This window comes from Daphnia carinata, chromosome 9 (genome assembly GCF_022539665.2).
Source record: "Daphnia carinata strain CSIRO-1 chromosome 9, CSIRO_AGI_Dcar_HiC_V3, whole genome shotgun sequence".
NCBI lineage: Eukaryota > Metazoa > Arthropoda > Branchiopoda > Diplostraca > Daphniidae > Daphnia > Daphnia carinata.
Window position 1 is genome coordinate 8142154 of NC_081339.1, and position 24859 is coordinate 8167012.

Sequence of the window (24859 nt, forward strand, 5' to 3'; positions counted from 1 at the left end):
AAAGCAAAGCCAAAAAAAAAAAATTGATAAATGCAATGTGTGAACAAAGCTAACACAGACAATGAAAGAAACGAATTTTGCAAAAAATATTTTAGAAAAAAAATTTTATTGACAATTCTCTGCACATTACAATTATTTTTGCAACTTTAAAAAGGCACAATAGCCCTTTCAAAAGTTGCCGTCAACCCAGGCAGGGGGAGACACTGCCTTGTTGACCCACCGGGGAGATTACCCGGTGATTGGCTAAGAGAAGCCGGAAGAAGAGCTGAAGATTTGGAACATTTTTACAGGAGCGATTAACCTTTAGTTCGGATTTGTGGGCAGCCACGTCACCCTCCGTGAACACATCATCGGACGAAGCGGCACCCCACGTCCCCTTTCCGGCCAGAGCCCTCCAAACCTCGGTATATGTTGTTTTTATATATACCGTACAGTAGGGGCATGACCCCCTACGGGCTTATTACGAGTCAAGGGGAAACGGGGCTACGGAAAGGAAGGGAGCCCAGATATGCACTTCAATTTTTTAAATATCAAATACCGTCTGGGGAATCCGAATTAAGTATAGAAATGTCATGTCATCCATCGAATCAATACAATTTATTCAGTGTCTTGCCCCAACCAAGAATCTTTTCAGATCCAATGTTACTATTAACCTATATTGAGAAAAGAAAAACAACACCGTTAAACACATCAATTGTTGATCATGGAACTTACATGACTCATAGATTCAACTTCTGGTGGAAGCTTGGGAAAGGACATACAAATTGCAGATTAACTTCATTGTATAAGGCTCTTGAATGATAAACTAGCACCTGTAGAATGTTGCATTGTTGATAGTTGTGTTCCCAGTACTTGAAAATCCTTTCCTATTGGATAAAATTTTTTTTGGTAGATAAGACCTGGTTGGCAAAAAGGAGGAGAAATTCTTCGTCATAAATTCAAAATTATTTGAAGAAAAATCCTTTCATACCTAAAGAGTCCATGTATGATGTTCATCTCTGCAATAGCAGCAAAATTAAAACATCTTTAGGGCCATTTAAGTACCCAGTTTCCCCAACACTCTGAACGTAAAGGACAAGTTGTTCTTTAGACAGAGAAGCAGAATTATTTGAGGCTTCTAGCTGTGACAGAACTATAAAGGATTGCTGTTGTACTGGATTCATTAACACAAGATGGTACTTCTCATTAGGCAATTTGCATTACTCTATTAATTTACCTCACACCTTACGGTAATGCACTCTCAGTGTTTTTTCATCTGTAGGCTCACTCTTCCATCCTGTAACACTTCCAGACTTGATTTGATCCCCCGTTAAAATCTGTGAATGCAAAATAATAGCATTAAAAATACTTTTTCGATAGACAAAAAACCGAAAAGTACCTAATCCATGTTTCATGTTGCACTCGTGCCATTTCTGGGTTTCTGTACCACACCCATTTTCGGCCCAAATACGTTCCCACAATTGTTCAGTTCCTTCACTGCATGAGCTTATTACTAACGATTCCTTTAGTGCAGCACTAACAGAATTTAAATTTAACACACTGTCATGTGGTGGACTGAATAACTAAGCAATAAATAACTTTTTTAAAATTCTATACTTATTTTGAATTCTTATTTGAAAACTTTAGGTACCTGGCTGTGTTCGCCTAATGCCAACTCATCCTCACGTTCAGTTACAGATGAGTTTTGAAAAACCTCCTTCACTGTTTGGAAACTGTTCCGTTCCAATTTGTTCTTTTCCCCTAGCTGAGCTTGAAGACTCAAAATTTGAGCTACAAAACACGAATGAATAAAAGCAAATAAATAGAATCATTACGTGTTAGGCCTACGATCCTTAGCTTTGTTATCTAATATTTTGTGTTGTTCCAATAACTGGGCCTGCAGCTTCATAATTTGATCTAATAAACAATAATTAATAATTGAAAACCAATATAATAATGTTTATACTTACCATTTTTTTGTTTTATTATCTTATCCATTTTTCAATTGTTCCTCCAGCCACGCGTTGTTCTCCAGCCACGCTACTCAATTAACTGCTAATGGGATACAATTAACTCAAATTGCTTACATGCCTGTAATAACGAAACCGACTGATAGATGGCTACGGGTAGAAAAAAGAGAAAAAAGTGCGATTTTTTTTTTTTTTTCATGTAAGTACCCAAAATAAAAATAAAAAATATTGGCCTTTTTTCTGTTTACTGTTGTCGCCATCTAACGGTCAGGTTTCTAGTTAATTCTCTACCTACACTGACCGAAAAAAATTTTAAGACCGACTAAATAAGCCCTACTAAATAAGACCGACTAAATAAGCCCTACTAAATAAGCCCGACTTTCTTATTTTTACGGTTAATTCAAAAACTAAAAGCCTGACATAAAAACATATTCCATTTGCGTGATCAGCGATCAATTTAGAATAGGAATAATGTATTTTTAATGAAATCTAGGATTTGAAGAAAATTAAAAAAGTAAGAAGGCAACCCAGAAAGCCTTCTCACTTTTCCAATTTTGGCAAAATTTTAGATTTCGCTTTAAATACATGGTTTCGATGCAGAGTTGAACGGGCATCACGAATATGAGGGTTGTTTTTCCGTGGGACTCATGGTTTTTGGATAAAACGTAAAAAACGGTAAAAGTTGGGTTAAAAAATAAGCCCGACTTTATCTTTCGGGCTTAAAAATCTTTCCTATTAAAAAATAGTATCCTTAAATCTCGATAACTATACATGATTCTCATTCAAAATTAATCAAGGAACACGAAAATGGAATTTGTTTTTACCTAGAGTATATAGTTTTGGAATAATCTAAAATATAAAATTAGTGTGTGTACGAATCGAAATCATTACTAGCGCGCCAGTACGCTACAGCGCTAGCGTGACACATCAAACTTCTTTGATTATTAAAAAACAATAAATTCTACGTAAAAACAAATCGTTTTCGTGTTCATTGTTAAATTTTGAATCAGAATCACATATGGTTATCTAGATTTAATGATATTATTTTTTAATAGGAAAATATTTTAAGCACGACAATATAAGCCCGGCTTTCGGTTTTTTATGGTTAATTCAAAAAGTAAAACCCTAATATAGAAATGTACCCCATTTTCGAGATCAGCGATCAATTTGGAATAGGAATAGTGTATTTTTCATGAAATCTAGGATTTGAAGAAAATTGGAAAAGTGAGAAGGCCTTCTTACTTTTTCAATTTTGGGACAATTTTAAATTTCGCTTTAAATACATAGTTTCGCTGCAGAATTGGACGGGCATTACGAATATGAGGGTTGTTTTCTCGTGGGACTCATAGTTTTTGAATAAAACGTAAAAAACGGTAAAAGTTGGGTTAAAAAATAAGCTTATATTGTTGGGCTTCAAATTTTTTTCTATTAAAAAATAATAGCATTAAATCTAGATAACTATAATGATTCTGATAAAGATAAGCCCGGCTAAGGATATAAGAAAAATCGGGCTTATTTAGTCGAGCTTGAAATTTTTTCTGCTAAATTAACATTCATCAGAATCGCTTAAATATCACAGGATATACTCAAAATTGAACGCTGAATCCGAGGAAACATTAAGTCTACCATTTTTGGAAATACACCGACTGTTTCTGCTGCATAGCGCTAGCGCTATAGCCTACTGCCGCGCTAGCATTGTGTAAAATATTCGTTGTATTTTAAAATCTCAATAAGTTGGATAAGTATGCATGATTTAGATTGAAAGTTTAACGAAAATCAATAAACTGAACTTTTTGCGGCATGGAATTTATGGATTTTGAGTAATCAAAAATATAAAAGTAGGTGCCCTGTAAATTTTAAACCCGACAAAAAAATAAGCCCGCCTTTTCCTATTAATATTTTTAAACAAATAATAGTTAATCATATACGCTATTTAAATTCAAATTTAACGATAATAACGAAAACGAACTTTGCTTTGGCGTCCAATTTATGGTTTTTTAGTTATCTAAAATATATAAAAGTAGTTGCGCTGTAACAACTTTAATTGCACATAATTCTAAAACTTCATAGTAAACGGCAGAGGTAACTTGTCAGTTAGAATTAGCGTTCGATTTTGTGCCTAATGTCTGTTTTTTTATTGGATTCTAAGAGAAGGCGCTTTTTGATGATTTTCGGCAAAATATAGCCTTCCCACTTTTTAAATTTTCGTCAAATTCTAGATTTAGTTAAAAATACATTATTCCGATTCGAAATTTATCGCTGGTAACGAAAATCGGGTTTATTTTGGCGTTGGGCTTATAGATTTTGAATTAACTGTAAAAAACAAAAAATTGAGTTGGTGCGCTAACAGCACTTTTTATTTTATTTGAAAACAGCTGGTTTAAGGACAAAATAAATTACTGACTCGAAATCAGCGTTCAATTTTGATTATAGCCTGTGATTTTCTTCCAATTCCAAGAGATGTCGCTTTTTGATGATTTTAGGCAAAATGAGAAGGCTTATAGCCTTCGCACTTTTTCAATTTTCGTCAAATTCTAGATTTAGTTAAAAATACATTATTCCGATTCTAAATTGATCGCCGGTCACGAAAATCGGGTTTATTTTGACATTAGGCTTAACAAAATGGAAAAAAGCGAAGGAAATCACCGTGGGAATTTTGCCTCAAAAACTTTTGTTGGTTGAATTTGACGCAATATACCCAATATTGAATTCTGGTGCCATTAAACTTGTTCTTTTTTCATTAAAGCAACTGTTTTGGAAATACACCAGTTCGAAGAACATAGTAGCTCGCTAGTACGCTCCAGCGCTAGGAATCAAAATCGGTAATAAATGACATCTCTTGGAACTCGAGCTAATTTCGGTTACGTTTTCAGTTTTTCCTGAAATCATCCATTTTCTAAATAAATGAAAATAAAATGCCCTGAGCTGAACAACTTGATTTTTAAAAATGTTTGTTTTTACATATAGTTCAAAAACATTAAGGCCAACTGAAGTATAAATTGGATTTCTGTAATTTTCATTTAATTCTAAATTTTACGCAAATTTCAAATTTTCGAAACAATGAAAAAAAAGGAAATAGGCGGGAAAACATATAAACTAAGTGTTTGCTTCTAGTAATCTATCTGATTCATATACCAAACCTTTCTCTGGCAATATGATCTATCTAATACAAATCGTTTTCCCTACTAATAAACAGAGTATTTTCATTAATCAAATTGATTAAATTCAATTGATAAAACACGTATTAATTCAACAAACTGTTGCACTGCAACAAAAGTTGTGTTGCGTTGAACAATGTTTTCAAGCCAAAGGTTACAAGAAAATAAAAATAATAACAAATCAAGTTGCTCACCAAATGATGGTAAGGTGTTTTTTTTTTTTTATCGGCGTTCAACTTTTTATGCAGGATACTGTATGTTTGCAACCACGCGCCAGAATCTACAAAATACTTACTGGCACAGCTGTTAAGACCGTTGTGCAAAATTTGTCGAATAAGGAATTCTCACGCCATCTCTTGGCGTTGAGAACATTCTCGCCTTCTAGCGGAAGAAAGTTGTAGCATTCTCGCCGTTTTACCGGGAGAAATTGATAGCAATGCTTTTTTTTCAATTTAATACAATCCCTATCGGGAAACAGCTATGAACAGTTTCAGCTCAGATTTTGTTAAAAATAATAATTCTGTCGCAACTGAAATTCCGTAGGCCATTTCCCATACCTTTGTTTTAATAATGAAGTTTTAAGACCTTTCGAGCTCAAGCTGTATTCCTGTAACATAACACTCCTACGCATGCCAGTCACAGCATTTAATCCAATATATAACTCGCTTTGATAATTGAACTTCCATGATGGACGGATACTTTAATAATGCAAGGTATGCAATTCTTTGGTAGTGCACATTCGGTGCTTGCCCATAGCTCCACACTCGCTTCAAAACAATATTTTCAAATTGTCTACCTTCCCTGGGTATTTGACAACAAGCAATTACACAGAAAGGCGCAAAAATACAACAGTTCGCTCGTCTCTGAAGCGATGCCTCGATGCATGTTTATATTTCAAAACTGTTCAAAATGGTAAAATTGCAATGTAAAGAAAGCTTTAGACCATGCAAGTTTGGGTCAATGATTCGTATTGTTCTGTCCTCTTTCGGAATAACTCGCCATCTAACTGACTGAATCCAATTAACTGAGTTTCATTACAAATATATTGGCACACAACCTTGTTGGACGGGCTCTGAAAGTAAATCAAGAGCAAACGACGTTTTCGCCATTGCATAGTACCATTTCCGCCCAAAATGGATTGCATACGCCTCTGAAATGTATCCAGGAACGCTGTAGAGCAAAGATTTCACCAATCTTTGCAGCCATCTACACAAAAATAATGTGAGCAAATTATAAGCAAAGATACCGAACACATCATTGGATTCGTCAATGGACAATATATCAAAGAGCGCCATAGAGTGTATCAACTACAAATAGAAAACCACGCTTCAGCCATGTGTCATCAAATTATTTGAAGTCATTAAGGCGAAGCTTAACGACCAGCTAAATGGCAGGAGGCAGCGTCAATATGCAACAAATTAGTCAATCAGATATGATCGTAAAAGTTTGCTAGAACTGAAGTTTACTAACATAATATGTAAGCTGGCCTGATGGATAATGAGTGATAACTCTACCCCATGCATGTTCTCGAATAGCCCCGAAAACTCAGAAGTAAACAAAAAAATAAAAACGTTTTAAAACGATAAATATCGAGCTTCCTTAAGCTTCGTTGGAGATTTCTTACCTTTGATCTGTTCGTATCTGGTTCGTATTGACAACGTTATGTTATCATCATGACCGGAATTAACAAAAGACATTTTTTTTCCTATTTATAATTGTTAGAGGCAAATTTGATGAAGAACAAAAAGAAATACAACTGGTGACGAGAATGTGCAATGCCATATCGATAGGTATATCGGAAAAAATATCTGGATTATACCAGTTTGTACCATCAGCGACGCATGTACAAATTGCGCGGAAACGTCTTTCGAATTTTCAGTCTAATCAAGCACACAATTTAGCTGGGCTACTTAATCAGCCTCAGTTGTAATCCATTTCAATTCATGCACTATCGGATTTAGCTTAAGTCAAACCTGTATTATTCGTAAGGTATGTAAATGAATCGCACAAACCCTCATGATCACGAAGTCGACTTGCTTTGTGTGTGTCGTTTTTCGTCTGTAGCAACGCTGCATTGTTGGGACAGTTGATGATCACGTTCGCTTTCATTCAAAACGATAGTGACATTTTCAGTTCTGCTGCATAAACTACCATTATTGGGTAACATGGGATAAAATAATAATATAATTGTGTTTAGTGCTACATCTTTTGATTGGTTGTCATGCAAGCCATACTTTGACCTGGTGACGAGATATGTATCTTCTTCTTTTGCAGGACCGTAACACAGAACCTTGTAATGGCAACTCTAGCAGAGCAGGCTTCAAAGCTGCTGGACTTTGATCAGAAGTTGGACATCACATTACTTGATAGTATAGTCGGGTGCATGTACTCTGGAGCTGGGGAACAAGTAAGTCCCGATGAGTTATTAAATTGCCTCATAAATTGTTTTCATGAAAAGCCTTTTCAAATTCAAAGCATCCCTTGAATGTGTGGTTTCAGTTCAAACAATTCAATTGAACTACAGGGTGGAATAGATGGTTATTTAAAAGTGATATTAGGTTATTGTGTTATTCGATTGCCATAAATCTTAGATTGTCATTGATTGTCATGCCCTTACCATTGGTTACCATTCTACTTTAAGCCCTTCCGTATTTCACGGTCTGCACACAGTTTATGGAATAACTTTGGTGGTTAGAAAAAGTCTTAAGATAAAGGTGTATGAATTGTCAGCTTGGGGGGATTTACTTTCTTTTAACACCATTGTTGAGTTTATACATAGTATAAGATATTTGTTTAAATCAAAGCATAATCTTATGGTTATCATATATTTTAGCAACGTCTAGCACGTGATGTTTTGACGACATTGAAGGAACATCCTCAGGCGTGGACGAGAGTAGACACAATCCTCGAATTTTCAAGTAATCAAGAAACAAAGTATTATGCCCTACAAATCTTGGAAGCCGTCATAAAAACCAGATGGAAAACCTTGCCTCGAGAGCAATGTGAAGGGATAAAGAAATACATCGTCGGTTTGATCATCAAAACTTCCTCGGACAACGACAGTGCCGAACGTGAAAAAGTGTACCTTAGCAAACTCAATATGGTACTGGTTCTGATTCTGGAACGTGAATGGCCGAAACACTGGCCCTCGTTCATCCCAGATATTGTGGGTGCCAGCAAAACCAACGAGAGTTTATGCCAAAATAACATGGCCATCCTCAAGCTTCTTTCTGAGGAAGTGTTTGACTTTTCATCTGGAAACATGACGCAGATCAAAGCTAAACACCTGAAGGATTCGATGTGCTCCGAGTTTTCTCAGATTTTCCAGCTCTGCCAGTTTGTGATGGTAAAATTCAAGTTCAAACACCCTACTATCATATCGTTGTATCAATTTTGTTTGCAATATTTGCATTTGTAGGACAATTCGGCGAACGCTGCGTTGGTGGGTTCTACCCTGGAGACGCTTTTACGATTTCTCAGCTGGGTGCCTTTGGGCTATATATTTGAAACTAAGCTGATCACAACCCTCATCTTTAAGTTTCTGAACGTGCCACTCTTTCGCAATGTCACGTTGAAATGTCTCACAGAAATAGCAGGCCTAGCTACTGGTCCTCAGTATGATGACGCATTCGCTGCTCTGTTCGCCCAGACGATGGCCCAGCTGGAGTTGATGTTGCCACTTGACATCAACATAAAAGAAGCTTTCGCCAAAGGACACGACGCAGAGCAGAATTTTATCCAGAACTTGGCAATGTTTTTGTGCACGATGCTTCGTCAACACGGTCCTCTGATGGAGCGTCGTGAGAAGGGCAACGTTCTCAAAGCACTTCAGTATTTGTTACTCATCTCTGAGGTAGAAGAAACGGAAATTTTCAAAATTTGCCTTGAATACTGGAATGCCTTGGCTGCTGACTTGTATCGCGAGACGCCATTCACCATCCCAACCGTCCCAATGTTTATGAGCAAGACAAGCAACACAGGATCATCTGTACGACGTGTCTTCTATCAGGCAGTCCTCAGTCGGCTGCGTTACATCATCATTAGTCGAATGGCGAAGCCTGAAGAGGTGCTAGTGGTTGAGAACGAGAATGGTGAAGTAGTTCGCGAATTCATGAAAGACACAGATTCCATCAATCTGTACAAAAACATGCGTGAGACGCTCGTTTACCTTACCCACTTGGATTACGTGGATGCCGAGAGGATCATGACGGACAAACTGCAGAATCAAGTCAACGGCACTGAATGGTCGTGGAAAAACCTCAATACTTTGTGCTGGGCTATTGGCAGCATTTCTGGTGCCATGCACGAAGAGGACGAGAAACGTTTCTTGGTCACCGTCATTAAAGAACTTCTAGGCCTTTGTGAGCAGAAGAAAGGCAAGGATAACAAAGCTATTATTGCCTCCAACATCATGTATGTTGTTGGACAGTATCCCCGTTTCCTTCGAGCTCACTGGAGGTTCCTGAAAACTGTAGTCAATAAGCTCTTCGAGTTTATGCACGAAACACACGATGGTGTTCAGGTAACATCAATTGGTCAAACTTCAATTCACAAACAGATCAATTTGTTCTTATTGTTATTATTATTATTTTCTCTTCTACTTCATTCTAGGACATGGCATGTGATACCTTCATCAAAATCGCCCAAAAATGCCGACGGCACTTCGTGCAGGTGCAAGCAGGTGAAGTGACTCCTTTCATCGAAGAGATCCTGTCGACCATTAGCACCATTATTTGCGATCTACAACCGCAACAAGTGCACACGTTCTACGAAGCTGTCGGCTACATGATCAGCGCTCAGAACGAAAAATTTGTCCAAGAGCCTTTGATTGAGCGCTATATGCTCCTACCCAACCAAGTATGGGACGACATCATCAATCAGGCGACGCGCAATGTCGATGTTCTCAAAGACCCCGACGCAGTCAAGCAGCTGGCTAATATTCTAAAGGTACATTTATTCTTCGTAAATAAGAAACGTTTCTTTTCATAACATTTTGCGTATTCATTCACAGACGAACGTCCGCGCCTGCAAAGCGCTCGGTCACCCATACGTCTCACAGCTCGGCAGGATCTATTTAGACATGCTAAATGTGTACAAGGTGATGTCTGAAAACATAAGCGGTGCCATTGCACTCAGTGGAGAGAACGTCACCAAGCAGCCCTTGATTAAGAGCATGCGGCTTGTCAAGAAAGAAACCCTCAAACTCATCTCGGATTGGGTCTCCCGCTCCAACGATCCCGAGTTGGTGCTCGACAACTTCATTCCTCCGTTGTTGAATGCCGTCTTGTATGATTACCAACGGTGTGCTGTTCCTTCTGCCCGCGAGCCGGAGGTTTTGAGCACGATGGCTACCATTGTCAACAAACTGGAAGGTCATACCACGTCGAATGTTCCGAAAATCTTTGACGCGGTTTTCCAGTGCACGTTGGACATGATCAATAAGAACTTCGAGGAATTCCCTGAGCATCGTACCAACTTCTACCTTCTGCTTCAGTCGGTCAATAATCACTGCTTCCCGGCCTTCCTCAGCCTGCCACCAGCCCAGTTCAAGCTAGTGCTCGACTCAATCATTTGGGCTTTCAAGCATACGATGCGCAATGTTGCCGACACTGGTCTTGATATTCTCTACCAGTTACTGCAGAATGTTAGCCAACATGAGCAGGCAGCCCAAAGCTTTTACCAAACCTACTACATGGAAATTCTACAACACGTGTTTTCCGTTGTGACGGATACATCGCACACGGCGGCTCTCACGATGCACGCTACTATCCTTGCCTACATGTTCACCATCGTCGAAATGGGAAAGGCATGTTATTGATGACATGATCAATCGCTATTTATTATTATTTTTTAAAATATCTGAATCCTTGGTACATTTGACCTTTTTTTTTTATTATTATAAAAGGTGGCGGTATCGTTAAATACCGCGGTTCCTGTTGTGGCACCGGAGAATCTGGCGGCCGCCAACGTCATCTTCGTCCAGAATTTTGTGGCGGAGGTGCTGCACAATGCCTTCCCTCACCTGACGCAGCTGCAGCTTAAAGTGACTGTAGAAGGTCTCTTTAATTTGGATCAAGACATCACTGGGTTCCGGGAACATCTCAGAGATTTCCTCGTTCAGATCAAAGTATGTAGTCTGTAGTTTAATTTGGGTGTCAAACTAGTTTTATTAATTTGATTTTTTTTTTTCTCGAATTAGGAATTCACCGGGGACGACGACAGCGACCTCTACTTGGAAGAAAGGGAAGGTGAACTGCGACGTGCTCAAGACGAGAAACGAAAAGTTCAAATGTCGGTGCCGGGCATTTTGAACCCGCACGAAATCGCCGAAGAAATGCAAGATTAAAATCTTACTTAAATCATAAGGTACGCAGCCTGAGCCCCATATGCTTTATCTGAATGAAGAAAAACATTTAAAAAAATGGTGGGCCCTTGCATCATTAAACAATTCACAGTGTCCAGAATGTGCTTGATTCATCATACAATTTGAAAGAACATGGGGCCACGAACAAGGATTGGGTCGTATCGTTTCTTTTTTTTTTTTTTTTTTAAGAAATGGGTCGGGATCTTTTTTTTTTTTTTTTTTCGTACGATTTATTTCATTATACTTTTTTTTTCCTCCTTTCACGTTGGTTTTTTTTTTTCCTTTTTTTTTGCCCTGCGAAGACAACTGGCTTGTAAAGCAGCAGTCAAATCATTGTGGTGTAGTACAGTATGAGTGCGCCTGTGTGCTTGTGTCTTAGTTTAAAAAAAAAAAAAAGGAAAGCTGGAAACGTTTTGCGAGAGTTTCGTGAAGAAAGAGTACCACCCCGATTCCCCTTCTCTCACCACATGATCTTTTCAACTGACATGTCATATTCATATCTGCGGCCACTTGAAGCAGTTGCTGTCTTTTTCTTTTCTTTTGCAAAATAGATGAAGATAGAAAGTTAACATCGGATCACGTCGAAATTCATATACGAGCACACCTCTCCCCCGTGGTTTCATTTTGCTTTATCCATGGCAACTCCCTCCCTCTCTTCTCTTGTCACCATGATCACGGCTATTCACGCTTCTGTCAGTTTTTTGACGCTTTCCTTTATACCACACCTCGAATTTCCGTATAAAAAAAAATGATCGTAGCCCTTCTTGTGGTTAACATTGTGTCGTGTGTGATTGCGCTATGTACTTGTAATTTGTTGTCTCCTTCCTTAATGGCTTTTTTTTATTTTTTATTTTTTTTTTCTTTGGTTCGTCGTCCAGTCGAAAACTGATTGAAAAATTGGGATTGGTGATTCTGTTCATCTCTCGATGGGTCATACAATTGGGGTTCACTTCTATGTCCTCTGTGAGGAGCTGGGCCCAAACCTCAATCCCTTACCACCACTTTCCCCTATCCTAAAAAAAAAAAACTTGTTTAATGCGTGGGATACTTTCAAAAACATCCTTCTCTGTCACATTTTTCACCCATCGCAAGCAATTGATTCTTTTCTCTATATTAGACATAAAAAAAAAACCCAATCGGACGAATTGTCCACGTCTGAAACAATCGATACAAAAAATCTTAAACTATATAGCAAGAGTACGTAATTTTCGGTGTCGCAACCACCTTCTAAGACGGGCTGCTTTACATTTTTGTTTTTCACTTGGGCGCCCTTGGTGGGCTAACGGTCGTTTGACGCGACTGCTCTCCTCCGATCACAAGCATCCATTTCCGCCTATTAAGTAGCACCTTCCATGGCCAACATCCTCCTATATCCCCGAGTCGAAGCAAATTATTTTTGAATTTATTTATTTTGGCCATATTTTTTTTTTCTTCATTCAAACTTCATTTTTTATTCTTTTTTTTTTTTTTTTTTTTTGAGTTACATGTTCGATTGTTCTTGTCCCTCTTATATGATATCTGTGTACCCAGATGATATCCCTCCCAAACTCCTTTTTTTTTCGACCTCCCTTTTTGTCTCTTCTCCCTTTACACTTGATTAAGCGAAAGAAAAAAAAGAAATCGGATGTAAAACGACACATGTCACCGGACCCGAAAATACAGCAGTGAATCGTTGAACACACATTCAACATTGTGCATCTCGCGTGGATTTTTTTTTCTTTTATTTTGAATCCTCATTTCCCTTATTTTTGTACGAAGAATAGCAGCTGATGGCCGATTCGGTGCGCTCGACAACGAAACCGTTTCAGATAAAGGTGGGGTGATACCTGCAGGAGGGGTAGCATCATGCGATTCATTGAATTGGATGACTGTGCCCTTTGTTTGACGGCTGGCTGACAAATGGTCTATATATAGTTGGGGATCGGAATTTTTTTGTTACGATGGGGAATCCCCCTACCTCGTTAAAACGATTGTTTAAAGAAGGGGAGGGGGGGAGAGAGAAGGGTGAATGAAATTGCTGAATTGATGTTATCATCGTATTCATTTCATCGGCGCTTGTCATCGTTAAACTGTATCCATCAATCACCGTCGATCTTAAAACACTTGCTCGGCAACTGTGACATTCTCGTTTGTTTAAGTAAAATTGCGGGATTTGGAATTGAAAAACTCTGTGCATTTGTTTTATTGTACGTTTGGATTAAGGTGGGCTTTTGAGGACGTTCAAAAGTCGAGCACTTTGCGTGATGAATAAAGACGGAAAGAAGGTGAACGAATTATAAAAGCGCTTTGGTCAATCGGATTGATTCAAGAGATGCTGTCGGATTTGACGTCGTCCATTGATTTAGATCGAAACTAACGCCATGGATACAAGTATAGAAATATCACATGATTTTTCATTTCTGGATTTTTGAAACAAGAAAAGAAAGAACAAAAATCGCAGCCATACACATCTGCGAAGAAAAGGGGAAACGCATTCTAAGTGGGCGGATGATTCGGAAAGCCGATTGTGTGGGTGGTTGTTTTCTGTCGGCCGGTCGGGAGTTTAGGATCGGGCAACAGGCGCACTCACTCCAATCAGCTCAGCCAGATTTTCAAAAGATTTCCGAAAAAAATTTAAAGAAAAAAAAGGAAACATCACGTCATCACTAGACTATTCTTGCATAATCCTTCACAATTTGTAGATTAGACTCGTTTTTCATTGACGATTGACTCGGCCATCGCATTTACTCCTTCGACAGCTGTGAGAGACGTGAGAAACAAACTGATGACGGAAGTACATTGTCCCTCTTCTTACCCTCGTTCGTCCTTGATGCCACGTAAGAGCCGCTGTTAAAATACACCCCAATGATGGCCACTTCCGACGGATTATTTTCATTCATTAGCCATTTTCTTGGCCACTCCACTAATCCCATCAATTTTATGTAAGAGGCTGACGATAATGTTCTTGTCGTATTTCCATTTTTCTTCCGGGGAAATACCTGGGAGACACGTCAGCGTCCAGCTTTACCCAATGCTAAAAGCTTTACTTCCAAAATAAAGTCGATTACATATTTTTCTTACGCGAGAAATGTTAATAATATTGAAATTCTTGCACTTATTATTGCAATCCTATTTATCCTTTCGTCTCGGTTCACGATTCACGTGTACTGCTCCACGTTCCTACTGCTGAGACGTATTCCATGGTTGATTGTTTAGGTCCGTTGCAATTCGGTGGGATTAACGAAGTTGGCCATTCCATTTCGCCGTTTATCGGTTGTTATCATCTTTTTCTTCGCTGTTCTTGATCTATCACAGACGACCTACCCGTGCAAAAATTCGCTTTTATTCCATAGATTTATGCGACGCTACGAAAAAAGCGCACGATTTCAGGGCCTATGGCTGATATGTCCAACTATATATTTAAGATGCCGTAAGATAGGTGAACATGAGGCACACACACGTAGACACACACACACACACATCGCTTATCGAATACAGAAGGGGATCGGCGGAATGCGCGGACCGTTCTGCTCTTATAAGAGGATCAACGGTTATGAATGACTCTGATCAGTTTCTTGTCTGCATGTTGTATACCTATACATCTTTGTATTTGTGTATACTTTTCAATACATCCCTTTTCTTTTTTCTTTTTTTTTTTTTATCCGGCCGGATTCTCTTGAAGTAAATGAAAATGAACAAGAGGTATTCCGGCGATGCGGGTTTTTTTTTTTTTCTCTTCCTTCTTTAGCATGGCCCACCTTGTGTGTTTTACAAGGACGTAGTAAGACGGTAGACGACTTGTACCAAATATACCCTCACCCGAGAATTGTATGATATAGCCTATAATGCACGCTAACATGCCCAGCTAACCAGACCGTAAACACGTGTGTCAGCTCAGGTATTTAATAACCTCTGGATAAAGAAACGAGTATACCCGCCTACCAAGAAAAATTCTATGCTATACTTACTAGCAACTGCATACTCTACGCCTTACAATCAGTGTTTCAAATAGACTAGTATCATTTTTCATTAAATTAGAGCATTTTTTTTTTTGCCGAAGATGTGTGATGACACTATTGGTCAAAACAATTTGTCGCTAGGATTGGAAGCAAAAAAAAAAAAAACTGTTGGGTCTAGGATGACGAGTTGGAAAGCCGGGGTGGTCCACCATCGAGGCCCCTACACTCTCGACGCTATTCGAAATATTGTTGAACTTCAGGCGTAACTGCGTCCGAACAATGACTGTCGTGTAGGTCCAACTAAGCCGCTTGTCCATGGCGCGCACCATTTTTTTTTTTTTTTTTTTTTTCTCCACTGCTTTGCTTTTTCCTTGTATTCTGTAAAAGATTTCTTGGCATGACCCTCAAATTCATCGAATCGCACCTCGCCCTATATAGTATAGCTTATATATACTGTATAGGGGCACAGCCTAACTCACGGGGCGGGCTGAATGGCTGATGGGCCCACCTTGATTCAATTCAACTCGGATATATTTGGTCCGCTGCGATGATTTACAATAGACTTTCAAATGCCGCACTCTCCCTATATAGCTCTCGACATCATCTCTTTTTCCGGTGTTGTGCTCTGTATCTATTTTTATTTCCCTATTTTTTTTTTCCCTCTCTATTTGTTCTCTGTTGTGTAGGTGATGCGAGTCTGTTTATCTTGATTTCATTCATGTATCATGTCGTATAGTTCAACCGCTTTTTTTATATGTACTACATATTGTTATCCGGACTGAGGGCCTTTTTTACGTGGATTGACACAGCCTATAGATAACATTCTATGCGCTTTTTTTTTTCCTTCTTTGGCCGGATCTTCGTCCGTCATCCGTAATGCCTTGACTATAAAAGGAAAAAAAATATATATATACGTACATTTTTTATAATAATTTCATAAAATGAATTTCTTTTAAAATGTTAAGTTTAGCCGATTTAGCCGAGCACGTTAATTCTCGTCTTGGTAAACGTATCCAACATTAAAACATTCCAAGTAGATCAATCGGCTAAATAATAAAATCACGAAATGAATTGCGAAACCAACAACTGAAGATGCAGTTAAACCAATTTGCTATATAAATCTTCACGTTTACAAGTATTTAAAATTATAATCGAGTTTTGCTATAACGTGCGAAAGCGTTTAATAATGAAAGGTTATAAAACTTGAGACCGGTATTTAACATGCAAACAGATGGAAGGATGCTGCTTACTGGTGCTGTACGTGGGTGTGTGATTATGTTAATACCCTTCGATCGCATGTACCGACGGATCAGCTGCATTACAATTTGGAACAGATAGCTATGTCGGATCAACAGCTGATCACTTTCTTCTCATTCTTCCCACCGAATGACGAGAAGCAGATTTCCGAGCAAAGGATTTTTTGATGGCCACACACAGGCTGACACACACACACACACACACATACAAAAAAAAGCGTTTGTTATCTACATGCCAACAAAACTTTTGTTGTACATAGCCTTCCTCTATACATTCAACTAAAGAAGGGGGGGGGGAGATGTTAAGAGGAGCTCGAATACGGTTAATCTCAATCCTCGTCTGCTTTACAAATAATCTTTGGGATTACCATTTTTTTTTTTTGAAGTTTTTCAGTTCGCGCGGATCGCATTTATCCGAGCCGCTAAATTCACCAGGATATTATAGCTGTATGATCAGATCGTTGACACACAGCTTAGTTGATCATCTGCTACACACGACGCTGAATCAAGGACTTGCTATATAAGAAAATAAACTACATAGGCTCTACACCAACGAAAACGACGAGCAGCCGGTTCCTCTGCTTGTATACGGTATCTTTCTACTCGTCAGTGAACGTTATATATCTGCATTACTCACATGAATGAGCTTCAATTAACATTCTACTACTCCGTAGATTAAACACGTCTGCAACAGGGGTTGAGTTCGGCCCTTTTCTTTTTTTTTTTTTTTTTTCGAAATGTTTGATCCACAACTTATATAGGGTTGACGATGCGATAGATCTTTCTTTGAAAAAAAAAAAGGGCGCACCTCGCAGCCGAGAGGATTATAGCACAACAGGCGGGACCTAGTGTTTTCGAAAAAACATCGGTCAAATCCGTGGCTGACCTCAGCTTGACCCTATGAGTAACGAGCAACAAGCAAACAATAGGCCTATGTACGGACATCGCACAGCCGTTTTTGCCCGTCCCGACGATGTTTGGCGTACACACGTTTGTTACTTGCGAGCAAAACAATGCTAAATAGTGGTGTAAATAAAACTTTATTCTAGATAGGTGTATACGTCCAGCTTTTAAATGTGTGTGTATGAAAAATAAAAAAGGAGAAGCCGCCCATGTTCAACGACTGCCGGCCATGTTGATAGGTCGACGGGTGGTTAATTCCTCGTATTAAAAAAAAAAAAAAAAAAAAAAATCCTGGCGGCTTTTCATCGTTTGGGGGTCAGCACCTTTATTTAGGATTGTCGACAATGGTCATGCATGTACACATATTTTCGACCGGCTTGCGGTTTCTCTTTCATTCTCCCACCTTTTTTTTTTTCCCTTTATTTTCAATTGTTTCCTTAAGCGGTTTTATTCGATTCGGACATGATCCGACGGCGGCAAACGGTCAGTCGTGCTGCTATATACAGATCCTGGACATATAAATATGTGTCGTGCTATATGTACATGTAAATCGACACAAAGCTAGATGGACAGCGATCAACTGCGGTGCTATCGGTGTCTTAGGATTGTTCCGTCGGATCAACTAAGAAGGGCTTTCAACACGCGGAAGAAACAAAAAAAAAATAAAAATAAAATGAAATAAAAGAGAGCCGAAAAACAATTTCACGCCTATCCAGTTTGTGGAATGTTTGCCCACTTGGTCACCGATAAGTTCCTCTTAATCCCTTTGCACAAAAATCCTGCCGCCAGTTTTCCAACACTTATTTGTACACACTTACACACATCAAATACGTGCGCTGCATACAGTCCACATGATAGGCTCACACGAACTATTTCGACGATTGATTTCGAAGCCAAAACATAGTATAGCCAACTTTATTTCTGATATGAATGTTTTGGCTGTCCTTAACAAGGGCCCGTTTTGGATGTGTGGCTTTCATCGTTACACACAGAGAGAGTTGCCCCGTATTTCTCCAGTTTGTCGATGTGGGGGTCTATGCTGCAATGGTATACTAGAGCTTTGATTCGTACGGCATCCCCCGTGCGTTCAAAGTGTTTGTATAGGGTCCTGGTTTTGGATGTTGAACATCGAGTATTTAGTACGTTGGTTATGTGTTTGGGCAAAAAAAGGTTTTTTAAATCAGATTCGGAATCCTTTGCAGTGTTGTAGCTATATACAGCATAACGGAGAATCCGTACAAGAAGATTAACTAAGCAGTGCAGACTCTGCAGCCAAAGCGGTAAATAAGGTCAGCAACAACACACACACACACAAACGAGAGAGAGAGAGAGAGAGAGAGAGAGAGAGAGAGAGAGAGAGACCTAGCTGATCACTAGTTGCTAAGGGATGCTTGTGAGCTTGATCCCCCCCCCCCCCCCCACCATAAACGAACATTTTCCCGCAACCACAACACACATCGTTTTCTTCAATCTCGATGTGTTTTGTTCGGTCGGCCGGTCTTTCCCTTTGTCATATTCGCCCTTTCCTCAAGCCGGACAAAACAAAGTGAGCCCTCTACCTTCTATATATATATATACAAGTAAGGCTTTATTGCACCAATGAAATCTTTGTTTGAAATAGAAATAAAAAATACTCGTATGCCATGATGATTGAAGTCATTTCTGCTTCTACCCTGCGGGGGTGCATCGTTGCGTTCGGGATATTTCCGTATGCCTCTCATCTATGGTTTCCGCTTTGAATCGCCTCAACTCTACGCCACCTCGTCAATGTCTCATGCAACACCAGGCGTATGTTTAACGCACTATGCTATATAAATATAGTCTACTTGCGAAGTGTTTTCTATGGAATCCGCTCAATTAATCCAACAGCTTCCGTTGGCTGTTTTTCTTTTTTAATTCCTTTCGTTTTCGTACCCTGATTGGTTCTTGATAGTCGTCACGGGCTCATCATACAATCGTCACCAACTGCCGCCTATGCACAATGGAAACCCTTGTACATACAGATCTCTTAAATAGCATTAAACTTTCGAAAGGAGTGGAAGAAGAAATACAACAACAACAAAAAATAGGAGCAAGAAACGATCAAACTCCAACAATTGCCACATGACTTTGCGGAAAGAAAAGAAAAAGCTTTTAAGATATTGTAAATAAAAAAAAAAAAAAAATAAAATACATTGAGGCACATAACAAAAATCTAATGAATCGAAAAGGTGCTGAGTGACCAAGATCTCTTCAGACATTGCGCAACATAGACACAGAGAGAAAAAAGAAAGATGAACGACGGATAGGTGAAAGGCAAACACGAGCACAAGTTCTAGTGTCTCTCTCTTTTTCTTGGAATTTGCGAAGAATCGTTTCAGAGGAATCGACTTGACGCACACTCGTTGGAACATCATTTTTCTTTTTTCGCATGAACATTTTGAAGGAACTATAAATAAAAAAAAAAAAATGGCCAATATACAAGTAGGAGAGGAAGCGAATTCGTTGGTGGCCTAAACTGATGGGCTCTCTTGTTGAATCAACCAGTTTCTTTTATGCAGATGTTGTCAACTGCTGTCCATTTTGGAACGAAATAAGCAACAAGAGGGGAAGAAACAACGCCCTCCCATTGAACCATTCTTTATGTACACACGCTCTTATGCTCTTCAACCAAGGCACACAGAAGAAAGAGGAAGCGTGCTCGGCTGTCCAAGCTCTCTATAGGCGCGATACGAGGGTTAGCCCTCCCCCCCCCACGCAAGAAAACAGTAGCTTCTGCCTAAAAGTTTTTGAAAAGCTCAGTGTTGTTGACGACATTCTTGAGAACGATGGGCGACCGATGAAAGGACAAAGACCTGGTTGAATGTATAAGCTCTGAAGGAACGAGTCATGTTCAAATAGTTTGTTTCAACTGTTTGTCGTCCTCACTCGATGAACTGATGTTGGCTTCGCTATTTCGCCGTGTCCTCTAACATCTTTTAAGTCGCAAAGCAGATGATGAAATCGGTCAATCGAAGAAATGAATGAACGCTAAAAGGCCTAACTCGAACAGTCATCGACGTGCGTCCTTGGTCCCCGTGAAAAAATTGGGAATCAGACGCTGATTGCGTCGGCGAAAACAACGGATTTATTCTGTTCGAATAATGGATTTTACATAATACAGTGTGCGCACATGTGTTATAAGAAGATTGAAAGAAAAAAAAAAAAGGGGGGGGGGGGGGGGAAGCCTGTTCAGGCACAAGAGCAGAGGCCGAAGGAATGGCGAAGAAGACGTAGCAATGCTACATTTAATCAACGTTTTTCAAAACGAGCACGGCGGGCACGATGCCGTGAACATGCAATTTAGCTTAGATGCTAAGATGCGTTGATTTTCTATCTGAATCAAACTTATTATGTACCATAGAACGGGGTTCCCGCTCAGTTGATACTTGCGCCAGTTACCTTCGTAGAACCGCCGTCATTATTACACAGGCGCATTGATGTATATATAAACTCAGTTTGCTATCTCTTAAGCGATTTTTTTAGATTGACGTCATTGCGTCATTTCGTCGGGTTTCCCGAAATCAACGAGATCATTGTGTTCGTCTTTGTTGCCGCCTCCTTCGGAACAAAGTACTTTAATTAATCATCACCTCCATTTTCGTTGGGATTTCTATGGCCCTTCACCACCTTCCCCGCCTTCACATTTTTGGTTCGTCTTTTTTTTTTTTGATTGATCTTTGTAACGCTGAGCGCAACGATGGCCCGCTAATGTGATTTACACGACAAATCACGACTTTTAAAAAGGTGGATGATGCGGTCGGCCGGTCGAACGTGTACAGATGGGGCTTCCTTATTTAATGGCCCTTCGCCTTTGTGCACTGTGAAACAACAACAAAAAAAAAAAATATTTAAATTCTCAAACCGAATGCAATTTGAGTTCTTTGCATTTTTGGCTTGCTTGTGCTCGTTGCTGCTGTCCTGCAAGTGTGCTGCACGCAAAGCAGTCTAAGCTGTTAACTGGCTTACACGAAACACTCCTTATTTCACTAAGTCGCCGAAAACTGACCCCACGTAGCAGCCTTCTTTTTTTTTTTTTTTGTCGGATTTTGACCCTCTTCCCTGCATATCTTATTGTATACATGTATGTATACGAAGGACGTGAAAACATTTGCATGCACCTGTGTCTATATTATATGTGACGTGCACACAAGCAGACAAGCAGTGCATTTAAGCTTCATGTGAGAAGCGTGGCCAACATGATGAAAAAGAGAGCTCAACTAAATGTGTAAAGAATGTTTTGATTTCGTTCCACCCTCCTCGTAAGAGGTTACCGCCCACTCCCGTCTTTGTCATGTTCTTTCCTGGTATTTCCGTTTCAAGGGTGATGCGTTCCGTTGGGAACAAAACGGTAACAAATACGTAGATCCTTTTGTGCGTGATTTTCGTTTTTTTTTTCTTTACTTTTCTTTGATCTTTTATTATCGATTGACTCTGTTTTTTGTTTTTTTTTTCTGCTTCGGGCGACAAAGCCGATTAGCGCAAAATATTCCGGATGGACGAACGACAGAATGATTTCGTTTTGACTGCCGAAGATATCTTATGGTCTCAAGGATGACTATACAATGCCCTAAGCGCCATCATTCACTTGTACCAGCTTTGATTGTCGAGGAAAAACATCACACGTCCTCGAACATCCTCCATTTTAAACGATCTAATTCAATTTAAACAATTTAATAAGTCACCCAGTGTATATAATGCTTTGCACAAGATAATATAGATAATACATGTTAATATTCCTGGTCGTATTCTATAGCAAAAAAAAAAAATTGAAAACAACTTGACATAAAAATACACGAACGTAACACGGTACATTCAAAATGTTTTGTATATGTATATAGGCCTCCCATAAAAAAAAGAATGAAATAAAAATATAGAAGGAAATTTCATGAGCTGAGATCAGCCTCCAAGTCCATGTCCAGGGAGAGGTCGTCCGTGTTGTCCATGGCGTCTTTGATTGACGAACGATGATGACCAGGAAGATGGTGGTTCTGTTGCCTGGTGCGCATCTGTTCCTGTTCTTCGCGTCTTTGTTTCCTCCACTTGGCTCGACGATTCTTGAACCAAACCTGATGATAACAATCGATTTAGCTTTACAAGGAAAAGCTCGCGCAAATGTACATATGAACACATTCGTAAGCTGAAGAATAAATAAAAGCGTATAACTATACGATAAGAATAATAAAAAAAACGCCTATAATAATAGCTTTATGATTTTCTTTTTTTTTCTTTTTTTGCGTCTCTTTTTAAAGCATTAGTAGTCAAAGGGACGCGAAGAGCAACGAAAACAAGAGCCCCCCCCCCCTCTCCCAAATGCTGAGCTCGTATCACAATACGACGCCGTTTTTAGAGCACACGGCCGTGTTGATTGAAATAACAATATTATCGATAGAGAAATAAAATGGAAAAAAAAAAAGGATTCGAGTCGGCTGAGTCGATTCCCATGTTTCAGACGCTTTTAATCTGTGGCGTGCATAATCCTCTACGTATATATATAGTCTTTTCCCTCTTCTTTTCGAACGTGCACGTATATACTTCCGTAAGAGGAAAGATGACTTAAATCTCTACGTAAATAGGCCTCCCGTACAATTTCGATTTGGCTTTAGGCCTATACGTTTACTCTTGAGAGTAACAAGAACAGAAATAATTTACGAACCTCAACTCGTTCTTCTTTGAGGTCGACGGTGAGCGCTAGCTGTTCGCGAAGCAAAACGTCGGGGTAGTGCGTCTGAAGGAACGTGGCCTCTAATTTCTCCAGCTGCTCCTCCGTGAAGATGGTGCGATGGCGTCGCTTGCGTTTGCCGCTCGACGTCGTCATCGACGCCAAACTGGAGCCGACCATGTTGGACGAGGTGGACGATTGAGTGGGGAACGGCCAGCATCCCTGATGGTGATGCGGCAGCAGGTGGTGATGGGCGTGATGATGAGGCACGGAGAATAAGGTTGACCCGACGCTGCCGCCGTTACTAGCTATCACAGATAAAGGCGATGATGACGGCTGATGCTGCATGACGCCGGCACCCAGGCCGCCGCAGTGTTGCGGATGCGGATACAACCCTGATGCAGGATGTCCCGATAACATCCCTACAATAACATTCAAAAATAAACGATACGTTATTTTCTCAGTATTATTAGCTGGCTATTTTCGTGCCACGTACACGGATATGGTAATATAGCTAAAGGAAGAGATAATGACGTTGATGAAAATCATTTCAAACAAAATGATCGTTTACCTAAATAGGCGTAGCCGTAGGCTGTCGGGTCGGCCAAGTTGAGTGGCATGATGTGTTGGTGCGACGGATGGCCAACGACGGAGAACAAGTTCTGCTGGTGGTACTGTTGGAACTGTTGCTGGATCATGTCCGAATTGGCGAAGGCGGCCGGTGAGGTGCCAGTCGGTGGAGTGCTGATGGGTGTCCGATTATTCACTGTCACCGGTGGTGAAGCTGGACTTTTAACGCTGGGCGCTAACAGATTGTCGATGGTGAAAACGGACGATTTGCGGCCCGTCGAATTGGCCGGTTGGTCGCACATCTTGTGGACACCCGTGCTCGTCGGCATCTTCTTCGATAACAACCTACTGCCGCCGCTCGACGGACTTGTGCAGCTCTTCTGTTGCTGTCCTTTAATGAATGCTCTGTCTTTCAATAAGCCGGACACTTGCGGGGCACTGCTGGGAGCGAAAGAAATCGAGCCGGCCATTTGCTTCAATTAAAGACGAAAAGAAAACGTACAATGACGTTTCTTTTTTTAAATGAACAAAAAAAAAATTATGGAGGGAAGAACGAAAACTTGCAGTGTCCAGCACACGTTTTTTTTTTTTTTTTTTCCTTGTTTGGTAAAGGAGGATAAAATATCGCACACTTGCTATGTCAAGACGAACCACTTTTAGTGTCCAGAAGTGAACTGCTAGAATTGGCCATCTTACCTTTTCGTTTTATACCTTACATCCCACACAGTGAGGCTCCTCCCTATTCGAGTTCCATCTCTAGCTCCGCCTTTTGGCTCGTTCGTAAATCTTTTCATTCGCCCCGACCGCTGGTCTCAAGCGAACGCTCAATTAGCTATGCGACCCCACGAAAACCCGATGGGGCTCTTTATTGTCCTGTGTGCCCATCAACTTCTGGTCACACACACACACATAGAATTGTCGTTGGGTGTGTACATACCCTTCTTCCCTCCTCCTTCTCTTATTTTCTTGTTGTTGCTATTTAGCTGAAAAGGAACTCATGGAACTATATTTTATAAGACCACAAACGTAGAAATGCATTTA

At 39.8% G+C, this 24859-nt stretch overlaps 2 protein-coding genes and 1 long non-coding RNA gene across 5 annotated transcripts; 1 reads left to right on the forward strand and 2 right to left on the reverse strand.

Moving 5' to 3' along the window:
* Positions 1-503: 503 nt before the first annotated feature.
* On the reverse strand, positions 504-2081 carry LOC130700670 (uncharacterized). Of its 2 annotated transcripts, XR_009003851.1 has the most exons (6): positions 1950-2081; positions 1815-1896; positions 1631-1744; positions 1379-1562; positions 971-1316; positions 504-899 (listed from the first exon to the last, which is right to left on the reverse strand). It is a non-coding gene; the product is annotated as an uncharacterized LOC130700670 (long non-coding RNA). The 2 variants fall into 2 exon arrangements; XR_009421851.1 differs by having other exon boundaries at positions 1631-1896.
* A 4850-nt stretch (positions 2082-6931) lies between these two features.
* On the forward strand, positions 6932-12528 carry LOC130700639 (exportin-1-like). Of its 2 annotated transcripts, none has more exons than XM_057522617.2 (8): positions 6932-7096; positions 7382-7514; positions 7941-8453; positions 8526-9629; positions 9719-10054; positions 10119-10913; positions 11013-11234; positions 11307-12528. In XM_057522617.2, the coding sequence occupies exons 2-8, from the start codon at positions 7404-7406 to the stop codon at positions 11451-11453; spliced, it is 3228 nt and encodes a 1075-aa protein (XP_057378600.1). In that variant the 5' UTR covers positions 6932-7096; positions 7382-7403; the 3' UTR covers positions 11454-12528. The 2 variants fall into 2 exon arrangements, with proteins under 2 accessions (XP_057378600.1, XP_057378599.1); XM_057522616.2 differs by lacking the exon at positions 6932-7096 and adding an exon at positions 7166-7267.
* Positions 12529-22387: 9859 nt separating this feature from the next.
* On the reverse strand, positions 22388-24449 carry LOC130700648 (homeobox protein goosecoid-like). The gene is made up of 3 exons (XM_057522629.2): positions 23820-24449; positions 23243-23670; positions 22388-22655 (listed from the first exon to the last, which is right to left on the reverse strand). The coding sequence occupies exons 1-3, from the start codon at positions 24286-24288 to the stop codon at positions 22473-22475; spliced, it is 1080 nt and encodes a 359-aa protein (XP_057378612.1). The 5' UTR covers positions 24289-24449; the 3' UTR covers positions 22388-22472.
* Between the last annotated feature and the right edge of the window lie 410 nt (positions 24450-24859).